The 12,655-nt window shown below is 55.6% G+C and overlaps 1 protein-coding gene across 10 annotated transcripts in view; it reads right to left on the minus strand.

The window, feature by feature from the left end:
• Nucleotides 1–7,179: 7,179 nt before the first annotated feature.
• Nucleotides 7,180–12,655, minus strand: part of LOC144732195 (uncharacterized) — a 243,426-nt gene continuing 237,950 nt past the window's right edge. For 8 of the 10 annotated variants that reach the window (XM_078613557.1, XM_078613566.1, XM_078613558.1 and 5 more), the window contains 2 exons: nucleotides 10,734–12,289; nucleotides 7,180–10,119 (listed from right to left, as the gene is read on the minus strand). In XM_078613557.1, the coding sequence (XP_078469683.1) occupies nucleotides 9,929–10,119; nucleotides 10,734–12,289 (1,747 nt within the window). In that variant the 3' untranslated portion in view covers nucleotides 7,180–9,928. The remainder of the gene's footprint in view (nucleotides 10,120–10,733; nucleotides 12,290–12,655) is intronic. The other 2 variants (XM_078613562.1, XM_078613563.1) reach the window with 2 other exon arrangements.

A 12,655-nucleotide genomic window follows, 5' to 3' on the forward strand; every position in this document is an offset into this window, starting at 1 on the left:
CTTCATTGAGCGTATCGTTTGTGGCCGGGCAGCTTCTGAAAAAGAGCTATATAGCTCAGTGGGCCTTACCTGGGAAAATAAATTAAATAGTTTATAGTTTACAATTCGGTTGAGGGGTTTAAACGAATGTTGCTTTTGAACGAATATTGACTGTGTCTCGCTTGCACCCGAAGGCTGCGAGGGATGGCGGTGATGTGGGGAGGGGGGGTTGCAACAGTGGATAGATCATGGCTGCTGATGATGACCAATCCACAAATCTCTCGCACGCAACACCCACAGAACTGGTCAACCCCCCTCCCCTCCAAGCCCCGTAAGAAGCATATCCCCCCGGCCACTGCTATCTCGTAAGAAGTGTCCGTAGGCCCAAACATCGCGCCTCCCTCCTGGCTTTGACATCGCTGCCGCAAATCCACCCGGTGGAACCGTCGACCACGTCGGAGCACCGTCATGCAGGCCGATGCGCCACATCTTCGTGAATGGACAATTGAAGGCAAGCCACAGTTGTGCGATTGTGGGTCCGCAACCCCATCTGTGGACCATTTCGTAGACCCACAGAGACCCATAGAGACACATTGAGATACATTGAGATACATTAAAGACAAACCACGGTCGTGTAATTGGCGCCATGTAGGAGAGCCAGAGACCCATAGAGATACACTGGTGACCAGCCACAGAGGCTGTGGCCATGCAAGCCGAGCTATGAACCCAAATCGTAAACCCAGTGGAGTCTGCGCTGCTTCACCAGAGGGGGAGGAGCAGCCAAACGACACGAACTCTCCCCAGAAGCCCCCACTCGTGGTGGCCAGCAGCAGCAGACCCCGACCATTGGCGTCTGGCTCCTGGACATCGTGAACTGCTGCTGCTGCAATTGCGAAGAGAATCAGAATGTGTTGAGCCTGCAGGAGGAATGCGATGAGCTACACAGCTCAGTTTCACAGATGTCCAGTCGGGGCGGGCCTGAACGTGACAACAAACAACACGATAGGAGTGCAAAGGACAGTAAAGGTAAACAAAGCACTCTAATAAATTATATGCAAATATAACAACTACGTTTACCTTGCCAGGTAAAGCCCACTGAGCTATCTAGCTTTTTCAGAAGCGACCTGGCTACAAACAATAGCTCAACGAAGTGGCTTAACACGTGGACATTTACAGCAGCAAAAATAATCGAATCCGCATTGGAATCGTTGCAAAGGATTGCATCTGAGTCCATCGCGGAGATGGAACGGCTGTTAAATCGGCGATGCCAGGTCAGTGGTCGGCAGCGACCTTTCAAAGAAGAAGAATATTGAGACTTTTTTGGGCTTTTGTCTTTGGCCAAAATCGTTCGAGAGCCGCGTCCACACCCAGAGCTACTTGCACACAAACGCAGCAGCAGGTAGCACAGCACAACACACATTCTGACTTAGATAAACAACATAGGCTATGGAATAAACTGTCTCTATTTAGTTCTCCCCCCCCCTCCCACCTTTGTTACGCTTAAACAATACAGTTTGACTGTTGTACATTTTGTTGTCACCGAGACATTCCATAGTGACCCACTCACTGCCACAATCAATTCATTGTCTCTACGTTAAACTATGTTTAAGGTGAAAGTTTTTTTTTTACCGGCTGCCCGCAAGGGGGCAGCCAGAGAGCGGCAGGTTGCTGACCCCTGTGCGAGGTGGGATCGCTGCATCGCAGGCCCACGAGTCGTGGCCTACGGGCCTTGGGGAGGCCTTCATCCAGCAGCGGATGGATCACGACCGACTACATGATCAATGATATCAGGTGATTGGATACAAGAAGGACTCGATCTCAAGCTGGCTTTGTCCTGGAAGAATATATCTGCACCCGGCACACCGCATCCAGTATTCCGCTGGGCGATGACTGGTTACCTGTCACGTGCCACCAACTTCAGCTGTTGACTTGAGAAACATTCCCTGCGAGATTTGAGACCTGGATAGGGGTGTGAAGCATCGATATTGAACCTTAGTGCCACGTGATGGCATTCAACGAGTGTCATCTTGTCCACAGTCGTACGGCAGTCACCCAGCCTCCCTCCGTATTCCTGCACCACATTGCAGACGACCAAGTCACTCGACATGTGTGTGGTGAGTGGCTGGAGCTGAGATACGGGCCGAGATGTGACGATATGTGATCGGTGGCTGAGAATTAGGTGACGGGGATGGAGGGGAGGGCAGTGGCGTCGTTCACGACACTTATCAGCTCAGGGGGTGTGGCGATCGGTCAGGTGAGGCCCCAATATTTGATTTGTCTCGCACGGTTGCACCCAGGCCATCACGGCTCCTCTAGCCTCATCACGCACCATTAAGCATTTTCAGAAACATAACTTTAAACCGCGTTTTAAATATGTTTTTGTTATTTTTACACTTGTTGAAAACAAATCTCATGGTGGTTGTCAAGGGGGCCACAACTCGTAGCTTTGGCCACCGGGGGAGGGGGAGGCGTACCCCCTGCCTGCCCCCAGGTTTGTCACGCTGCTGGGGGAGGGAGAGGGGTCTGTGGGGATAACAGGGCACGTTGCGGGAGGGGGGAAAGGAGAGTGCGGAGGATGGAGCTGTGGATGGTGGAGGGAGCTGTGGATGGTGGAGGGAGCTGTGGATGAAGGAGGGAGCTGTGGATGGTGGAGGGAGCTGTGGATGAAGGAGGGAGCTGTGGATGAAGGAGGGAGCTGTGGATGAAGGAGGGAGCTGTGGATGGTGGAAGGAGCTGTGGATGAAGGAGGGAGCAGTGGATGAAGGAGGGAGCAGTGGATGGTGGAGGGAGCTGTGGATGAAGGAGGGTGCTGTGGGTGGTGGAGGGAGCTGTGGATGGTGGAGGGAGCTGTGGATGAAGGAGGGAGCTGTGGATGGTGGAGGGAGCTGTGGATGAAGGAGGGAGCTGTGGATGAAGGAGGGAGCTGTGGATGAAGGAGGGAGCTGTGGATGGTGGAGGGAGCTGTGGATGAAGGAGGGAGCTGTGGATGAAGGAGGGAGCTGTGGATGAAGGAGGGAGCTGTGGATGAAGGAGGGAGCTGTGGATGAAGGAGGGAGCTGTGGATGAAGGAGGGAGCAGTGGATGAAGGAGGGAGCAGTGGATGGTGGAGGGAGCTGTGGATGAAGGAGGGTGCTGTGGGTGGTGGAGGGAGCTGTGGATGAAGGAGGGAGCTGTGGATGGTGGAAGGAGCTGTGGATGGTGGAGGGAGCTATGGATGGTGGAGGGAGCTGTGGATGGTGGAGGGAGCTGTGGATGGTGGAAGGAGCTGTGGATGGTGGAGGGAGCTATGGATGGTGGAGGGAGCTGTGGATGGTGGAGGGAGCTATGGATGGTGGAAGGAGCTGTGGATGGTGGAAGGAGCTGTGGATGGTGGAGGGAGCTATGGATGGTGGAGGGAGCTATGGATGGTGGAAGGAGCTGTGGATGGTGGAAGGAGCTGTGGATGGTGGAGGGAGCTATGGATGGTGGAGGGAGCTATGGATGGTGGAGGGAGCTATGGATGGTGGAAGGAGCTATGGATGGTGGAAGGAGCTGTGGATGGTGGAGGGAGCTATGGATGGTGGAAGGAGCTGTGGATGGTGGAAGGAGCTGTGGATGGTGGAGGGAGCTATGGATGGTGGAGGGAGCTGTGGATGAAGGAGGGAGCTGTGGATGAAGGAGGGAGCTGTGGATGGTGGAAGGAGCTGTGGATGGTGGAGGGAGCTGTGGATGGTGGAGGGAGCTGTGGATGGTGGAGGGAGCTGTGGATGAAGGAGGGAGCTGTGGATGGTGGAGGGAGCTGTGGATGGTGGAGGGAGCTGTGGATGGTGGAGGGAGCTGTGGATGGTGGAGGGAGCTATGGATGGTGGAGGGAGCTGTGGATGGGGGAGGGAGCTGTGGATGAAGGAGGGAGCTGTGGATGAAGGAGGGAGCTGTGGATGGTGGAGGGAGCTGTGGATGGTGGATGGAGCTGTGGATGAAGGAGGGAGCTGTGGATGGTGGAGGGAGCTGTGGATGGAGGAGGGAGCTGTGGATGGTGGAGGGAGCTGTGGATGGTGGAGGGAGCTGTGGATGAAGGAGGGAGCTGTGGATGGTGGAGGGAGCTGTGGATGGAGGAGGGAGCTGTGGATGGTGGATGGAGCAGTGGATGAAGGAGGGAGCTGTGGATGGAGGAGGGAGCTGTGGATGAAGGAGAGAGCTGTGGATGGTGGAGGGAGCTGTGGATGGTGGATGGAGCAGTGGATGAAGTAGGGAGCTGTGGATGGTGGAGGGAGCTGTGGATGGTGGAGGGAGCTGTGAATGAAGTAGGGAGCTGTGGATGGTGGAGGGAGCTGTGAATGAAGTAGGGAGCTGTGGATGACGGAGGGAGCTGTGGATGGAGGTGGAATAAACGAACTGGCACCCTGACCTGTCTCCTCGTGCCCGCTACAGGTCAGCAAGCTGCACATGAGTGGGCTCGAGTGTGGGTACACCCAGCCCTTTCTAGACCAATGTGGAAGAGTCGAGCCGCAGGTTTTCCTTCCCCTCTAGAGCAGAAGTCAAACCCGCGGCTGCTTCGTGACGTTATTTATTATGGACCGTCTCACATTCACATGCATTGCTGCTCTTGAAATATTCCGGGTTTTTTCGCATTTAGAAAAAATGGCTCCTTGTTATTTTGGTTGCCGTCCCCTGATCCAGTCTCGAGCTCCCATTCGCAGGGGCTCCTCCTACCCGCAGGGCTGCGTTCAAGCACTTGCAGGGCTGCGCCTACGCATTTTTTTTTCAACCAACACAATAACTTAGGGCCTAACAAGACGTCCTGCACATTGCGGACCTCCGGCGAGTGTTGTGACCACCAATTGTATGGATACTGTCAATAGGACCCGGATCACCGACCCCGAGTGTTTCTAACGACCTCCCCGGGTGCACAGGAGGTCGTAGGTTCGATCCCGACCCTGATGCTTGTATATTTGGAGTGTGCGCGTCTCTCCCTGTGGTCACGTACATTTTTCTCCGAATCCTCCGGTTTTTTCCTCCACATTTAGAAACATGCGTCTTAGAGTATTTGGCTGCTACAAATTTCCACGTGATGAGCCACTTACTGGGTTGAGCTGTCATTTGTGGCCAGGTCGCTTCTTAAAAAGAGCTGTACAGCTCAATGGGCCTTACGCCTGGTCAAATAAATAAAAGTATATTCGTGAGGTCACATTACTAGTACTGGCATGAGAAGTCACGCAACAAGGCCTTTTGGGCTCACGCGCTTCGCTTTCAACGATGCGACTTCAACCCTGATGATGATGAAGCTTGAAAAGCCGAATTGAGTTCACAAGGAGTTACAAACTTCCCGTTAAAGAATCCTGACATTTGTTAATCGCTGGCTTCGATCTCCCGCCACGAAGGTCATGGGACCACAACCCCCGAACCGTATTCAGAGCAACGTGTTCGCAATGCGACTTAAAACTTCATCAGCCTCTCTGCCCTCGCTCAACTTGGTTTTGATTGTCGTTCTGGTGACCGAAGTCACTCGTGAAAATGAAACGCGTGTCCCCGTCTCACCTGGTTACCTGCACTCTGGCAGGCCAAACGTTAGTCAAATTTCTACCTCTTTGTTATAAGCCAGAGTTAATGACATGATTATCAGAATCTTTATGCAGACTGGAGGAATCCGACGAGCTATGAAGATCTTTTACAGTCCGAGAGTTTGATACCCACATACCAATTGAATCAGTTTTTATATCTTCTGGTAGTGCCAGGCCCCAAGCCAGTACCCGTATTGCACATTCCACATTCACATGGTGGGGACCAGTCTCAAAATGGAGCAACTCCATATCACACCTACAGTAGCCAAGCACCATCGGGTGTAGTGGTGGCACAGTTGTTGGCACATTGCGCTATACGGGCCCGATTCCCAGGCCCATGGGCCAATGTTTGGCAATGAGTAATCGAAGGTCTCCCGCCCCCCCCTCCCCCTCAATTTGCTGGAAATCTCATTCGTAACACGGCACTCTGGGATTTAAGACGGTATCACTGCATTCTCACGAGCAGGGCTCAATTCCAGGCAGGGGTTGAGAGCCCTGGAAAATATTCCCCTCATTCCCGCACGTCCCTGACAGGCGGAGGGTGGGGGTTGGCGTGTCGGAAATTCAGCACGAAATATAAAGATATCAGATTTAGGGTGTGCGAGTCGCCTGGTAGTTGGTTAGACATGTGCACGGCCGCTCGGGTAAGGTCGGTCATCTCAAAGAGGTCGGGCACGGTCAGGGAAAGATTGGTGTGCACCAGGCTCTCAAGGGATCTGTGATATGACCAGGGCAGGCCACGTGGCCCAGAGGTCGGAGCACCGAGCTCGCACCGCCTGGGCTCGCATGTGGTCATCCACCCACGAGCTGACCGAGTTCTCAAGCGCAGTCGGCCGATGGCCTTAAGATCGGTCCCCAACGAGCGCACGCAAAAGGCATCGTGTAAAAAAAAAATGTTGCACGTAATTTAGCCAAATTCCAGCTGTGCAAATCAAAAAAATATCAAGTTGACCGTCATGCGATAATGTTGAACACGCGTCTTAACAATGAACATTGCACAGTGGGTGGGGAAAGTGGTGCTGCTTCCTAGAGGGTGTGCATCAACGACCACTTGATTTGTCCAAAAGTAGTTCTGCTATATATGCTTTTGTGAGCTCTCACACAGGGCGTTGGGTGCTTCTCTGTGAGATGGATTATTCCTAGTGACAAGACGACACCACGGGGCAATCATGATATAATTGGTGGATAAAAAACCACGTGAACCTTATGGCCACCAAGCCGCTACTCTCCTGCAACTCAAGAGTTCTCTCCTGGTGAAACTAAACGTGAATCTAGCGTGCAAGTGCAATGGCATCGTTCACTACTAAACATTCTTTTTGTTATCTCACCAGGCAAGCCCCACTGAGCTGTGCAGCTCTCTTTCAGAAGCGACCTGGCCACAAATGATGGCTCAACGAAGTGGCACAACGTGTGGGAATCTCCAGCAGCCAAATAGTCTAAACGCGTGTTTTTAAACGTGGAGGGAAACCCCTGAAGATGCGGAGAAACATCCACACGACCAGGGGAACGTGTTAACTACAAATATAGAGGCGTCAGAGTCAGGAACGAATCCACGACATCCTGTACACCAGGCGAGGTAGTGAAACATCTCACCACCGTGGTGAAAAGTACACAGTCTGGCCAGGGACCACTCAAATGACACAACACACACACACCAAGATTTGCAACATAACCTTTAATAAAAGGCATCATAAAACTGCTTTACGTGTTTTCTGGATGGGAGTTGTACAGCAAGTACCACTCGGGAGGAGGAGGAGGAGACGCGCGTGCGTGTGTGCGTGTGTTTTGTGCTCGACTGTACATCCTCATCGCGGTGTTACCGTCGGTATCTGGGATAAATCTTTTTTTTAATTCTCGTTTTATTTTATTTTATGAACAGTCAAACATTTTCTTTCCAAACAAAAAAAACTGGACGACTTCCGTGAACGAAAAATAAAATAAATAACTAAATAAAAAATATAGACGTAAAAGAGGGTGGGTGGGGGAAACACTTTGCATTCGGATAAAAAAAAGTTTAATCTTTCCAATATACAGCTGTGAACTTAAAACGACGATTCAGTCCAAGCAGCTTCGTTACAAAGAGCCTTTCACGAGAAATACCAAAAATATGCAGTTAACCTGCTCTCTTTTAAGCCTCTAAAATAATACAACAGCGTGGGATATATATATAGTATGTACACGTGTGGGTTACGTCTATTTACAGGAGTGATTCGTCTGTAAATAGTTTATTTAGTGAGTTTTACAAAAGGTAGTTTTTTTTTCAGGTGACGTTAGCAAGAAACAGTATAAAGGAAGGTTGATTAACCGCGTGATTCCATAAAGTACTGATAAAAAGTTATATCTAGTTTAATAGACATGCTATTGTACATTTCTTTAAACTTTCCATTTTTTTACATTATTTTTGTACGTTAAATATAATATGATACTAACAGTAATAATATTAATGCCAGCACCAAATCTTAGGTTTTCGGATCAAATGCCATTACCCGCATGCACTACACCTCGAGCTCGCTCGCAAACGATACTTTGTGTTGCATACAAACGTAGAAACATTCGTGCACGACAGATGCAGCCGTGAAAGACTAGAGAGACCTGCAGTGAAACCACGCTTTCTGTGCAATGCAATGCCCTATTGAAGGTGTAAGTACGCGCGCGCGTTATATTCACACGCCTATTAGTGTAGTGCAAGGTGACGATTAATTCATTTCATTTACAGTATTATCTCTATTATTATTGTTGTTGTTTCTGTTGTTGCTGCTGCAGTCATCTGCTCGTTTAAAAGGGGGGAGGGTTGGGGAGGAGTTTTCTTGCGTGCGGGCTGCCATGCGTAAAATGCTTCGGTCTTTGAGAAGGCATTCAGGAACCGGGGGCGGCTTGGGGGGAGGGAGTAAGTGAACGAAGGGAACAACAACAGGCATCATCACCGCGGCAGCCACTCGGAGCGGCGAACTGGATTCTCGGCGACAGCGGACCGCGACGATTCGGGCTAAAGGCGGTCCCCTCCCAAGTGCGACACACGAGAGAGGGGGGCTTCGCAAGGATCACGCGTTTGGAGGGGGGGAAAAACCGAAGGGGGCGACGGGGATGAAAGTGAGGCTGACGACGATGGCAACCGACGTGGCAAATCGGGAAAAAAATAACAACAGCGACCTTTACCACCATGTGGGAATGCCACCGGGATTGAACCAGCCTATCCCGATTTGGCGTTGCGATTCGACGTTGGGGGTGGGGGGGCAGAGACGATGGTGGAATTCGCACGAGGAGTCCACGCAACTACGGTCCTAAGAACGGCGAAGGGCACGCATATATATTACACGACGTGAGCGGCATTTGCCATGCTTCGGCGATGAACAGTGAATCACTTAACCGGGGGCCTTAAGCAACTTACAGCCAACTGTACGTATATTGAAGGGAAGAACTCCTTATTGTGACATTTGGAAAATAATATTAACGGGCCATGGCGAGAAATTTTCACTTGTGGATAATGTCCTGGGATCTGTAACGTCTCCATCGTGGTTACTGATATACACTTTGATAAGTGCTTTGTCAATCCACTGCTAGATGAAGGCCTCCCCCACACCACGTCAGGCTGTTGTGCCATACTTCACCACGCTGGTCAGTGCAGGTTGGTGAATTGGGAGGCTCCGAAACTGTACAGGTATCACTTGCCACCGATGTTAGCCGTGGCACGGGAATCTAGCTCGGTTTCGCTGCGCGTTAATTAGCACACGGAAATCAAACCATTGACTGTGCGATCAGTGGGGAGTGTGCGGAACTGCTAAGTGTACAAAGCCACGCCTAAGACTACGAAAGCCACGCTGTTCATTGTGATTACAACTTCTATCTTAAGAGAAAAAAAAAATCGTAGAACAATTAAAACCCATTAATCAACTTGAAATGATTGGCGGTGAATGGTCTAGCAGAAATGGGGGGCTGCAGCTGTGAATCCAGTTCACCGCTTTGTGGCGCTTTAAGTCGGCATGCAAGCGTGCATCTCTGGGCAACCCCCACTCCACATTCTTCACGGCGACTGCAGCCCGGCTGGGAGCAGCCGCCCCTCGGCGAGGGGGGTCGCGCGAGGGGGCGGCGGTGATGGTGGTGGGGGGGGGGCGGTCGGCGAGTTGGCAGCCGGGGTGGCGGTCGCCGCCGCTCGCTTGTCGCTGCTGCGCCTCTGCCGGCGCCTTAAATCACGAAGGACGGCTCCTCCACGGCGGCGGCGGTGGCCCCCACGGCGTCCTGCACGCTGCGCGCAGGCAACGCGGAACGGGAGGCAGCGGCAGGCGGCACCAGGGGTAGGGTTACTGAGGCGTCTGAATCACGGACGCGGAGGACTGTGGGAGAGGGCGAGGTAAATTAGGCCTCAAAGGGCCTACCGTGCACATGTTCCATGACTATGCAGGGGGAACACGCTAAATGTGATGAATAAGAGGACGTGTTTCGGAGCGAGCGTTTGCGAGTGTGCGTTTGCGAGCGTGCGTTTGCGAGCGGTGTGCTGCGTACCCGGCGAGAGTTTCGGCGGCAGGAGCCGGGGTGCGAGACCGGGCCCGCAGCGCCACGCTGTATGCCGGGCCCGAGTGTTGCTTGCGCCAACCGGGACTCGCTGGAACGGGGGCGGCACAGGGTGGCACGTTAAGGCGCAGCACGGCACCGGAAATCACCGGTCACCTCCCGTACAGCGGAGCCTCCTTTACAAACAGCCGGGTCAACAGTATACGAGGCCCTGTCCTGAGTGGCACGAGAGGGATATGGAGACAAAGATCCCCCGGACAGCCTTAACAGACTGATGGGGCAAGTGCTGTTAGCGAGTAGCACCGATGAAGGTCGGCACGGCACACGAAGGGGTGAGTGGTCAACACCAACCGGGAAGGGGCAAGTGTGCCAGGCCAGGTGCACTATGAGGCTACGTGAAATGTGGAAGGCTGCCTGGCAGCTCACGGTGAGCAGGCCAACACACACGGAGACGCGATGAAACGGAGAGGGAGACGTGTGGTGGCTCTGCAGTTTGCCTCTTTCCTGTCATCTAATATCCTAGCCACCCTAAATTGCACTCACAAATATACAGAGGCAAGGGAGTTTCTTTCATCGATCGCTCGACACTTTCAGCGCAAGAAGACCCATCATAGCCTTTTCCTTCAAAGACGCCTTAGGGCAGAGAGAGCCCGTGTCGCCCTCGCCCCCCCCACCCCCCCTGGCGCGAGCGAGCGCAGCGCTGACCTGCGGAGGTGGGGGACGGATGCCGCGCTCCGTCCTGCGCCACGGCCGTCCTGCCGGCCGCCCCTCGCGGTGCCGCGCCGTGTCCGGCCTGCAGGCTGGCGCGGTACAGCGACTCCAGGTCCGACACCTCGGCCTCCGCGCCGTCCCTCCCTTCCGCCCCCGCCGACTCCCGCCGCTGCTGCGGCCGCCGCTGGCGCTGCTGCTGCTGGTGCCACGGCAGCCACGGGGAGCCCTCGCTCGCCGCCGCGACCGTGCCGAGCCGCCGGTCGTCGAGGCCGGGCTCCCCGGGCTGCTCGCACTGCGTGGCGGCGTCGGCCAGGGCTCCGCCGCAGTGAGTCCGCCGCGCGTGCGCGCCGCCCTCGCAGCAGCAGCCGCCACCGCCGCCTCCGCAGCCAACACTGCCAACGCTTCCCGCGCGCGACACCGTTTCCAAAGTCCTGCGCTCGCCATCACCGCCCATGCTCGGCTGCTGCTGTGGCGGCTGCTGCTGCTGCTGGCGCAGAAATCCCAGGCGCTGCATTGGCAGCTGCGGAGAGACGGGGCCACCCCAGCAAGCGTCCTGGAACTGCTCGATGAGCGAGCGCACGCTGGGCACGGCCGCCTCCGTCAGGCTCCGCGGGCGCTCACCCAGCGGCGGCCGCGACGCCAGCACGGGAAGGGCGGGAGGGAGGGGAGGGAGAGGAGACGTCGGGGGGGTCGGCGGATCCTTGACGTAGACCCACGCGCCGCCGTCGCCGATGCCGCCGCGGCCGCGCTCCGCGCGCCACTTGCCCGGCAGGTTCTGCGGGCAGCCGACCAGGTAGTGCACCGACTCGTAGGAGAGCCGCAGCGGCGCCCCGCGGGGGCCCAGCTTGGCTCTCCGTGGCGAGACGAGCGACTCCACCGCGTCCGACCCGCGCGCCCCCGCGCCGAAGTCCGCGGGCCGCGGCGCCGCCGCCGCGAACGGGAAGCGCCGCAGATCGTCGCCGGCGCCGCCCGCCGGCTCGGTCACCGGGAGCGAGAAGGTGATGTGCCTCTGCCGCAGGTGGGCGCCAGCGTCGGCCCAGCGCGGCTGGTACACGCTCGACGCGCTGAGCGACAGGCAGCCGTCCGTCCGGAAGCCGCCCGGCGCCAGCTCCTTCAGCGCCTGCCGCCGGTTGGCGGTGAGGTCGCTTTTGGTCCGCGCCAGGGGCGGCCGCTCCCCTCCTTCTCCGCCGCCGCCGCACGGAGAGAGGCGATCGCCGGAGAGGTGGTCGCTCGACGAGGAGATCCTGGCGTAGGAGGAGGACGAGGAGTAGGAGGAAGAGGAGCAGGAGGAGGGAGGGAGCGGGTGGTGCTCGGCCGGGGGGCCGTAGAGGAGGTAGTGAGCGCTGTAGACGGCGCCTGCGCCCCGCACGTGGCCGCACTCGTCGCAGGGCCCCGGCCCACACGTCTGCGTCGCTTGGGAGAGGCGAGCGGCGGCAGAGGCGGCCCCGGCGTGCGACACGGGGGGGCCGTCCGTCATGGGGAGGGGGGGGCCACGCTGCACTGCTACATCTGCACCTTGCGGCTGTAGCAGCGGATGATCCGCCATCCAGCTGCGGAGAGGGGCGGCACGGGGGGGGGGGGGGGGGCAGGCAGGTGCGCGTGGCAGCTCGGTTAACAGATTTCCATTTGCTCCATTGGTTGAAAAAGCGAGGGGTGTTGATTGGCTATCAATCACTGGGAAGAATGGACGTGACGCACGGGACGTAGGGGTTTGCGAGCCGCATTGGGGCGCGGCGTCGAGCATCTCTTCTCTCGAGCCTTTCGCGAGCGCACATTCCTGCGGGCACCTTTGTCCTCGGGAGTTGCCCCGCAGGAGTAGTGCGTGGCAAAAGGTTCGAGACGAGACAGACTAAATGCGCCGCACAGTTCCGTTTCCGATCATGTGTTCCAGTGGAGGGTGGACCGGTGGCAGATGT

The sequence above is a fragment of the Lampetra planeri genome, chromosome 41 (genome assembly GCF_965212315.1).
Source record: "Lampetra planeri chromosome 41, kcLamPlan1.2.h2, whole genome shotgun sequence".
NCBI classification, from domain to species: domain Eukaryota; kingdom Metazoa; phylum Chordata; class Hyperoartia; order Petromyzontiformes; family Petromyzontidae; genus Lampetra; species Lampetra planeri.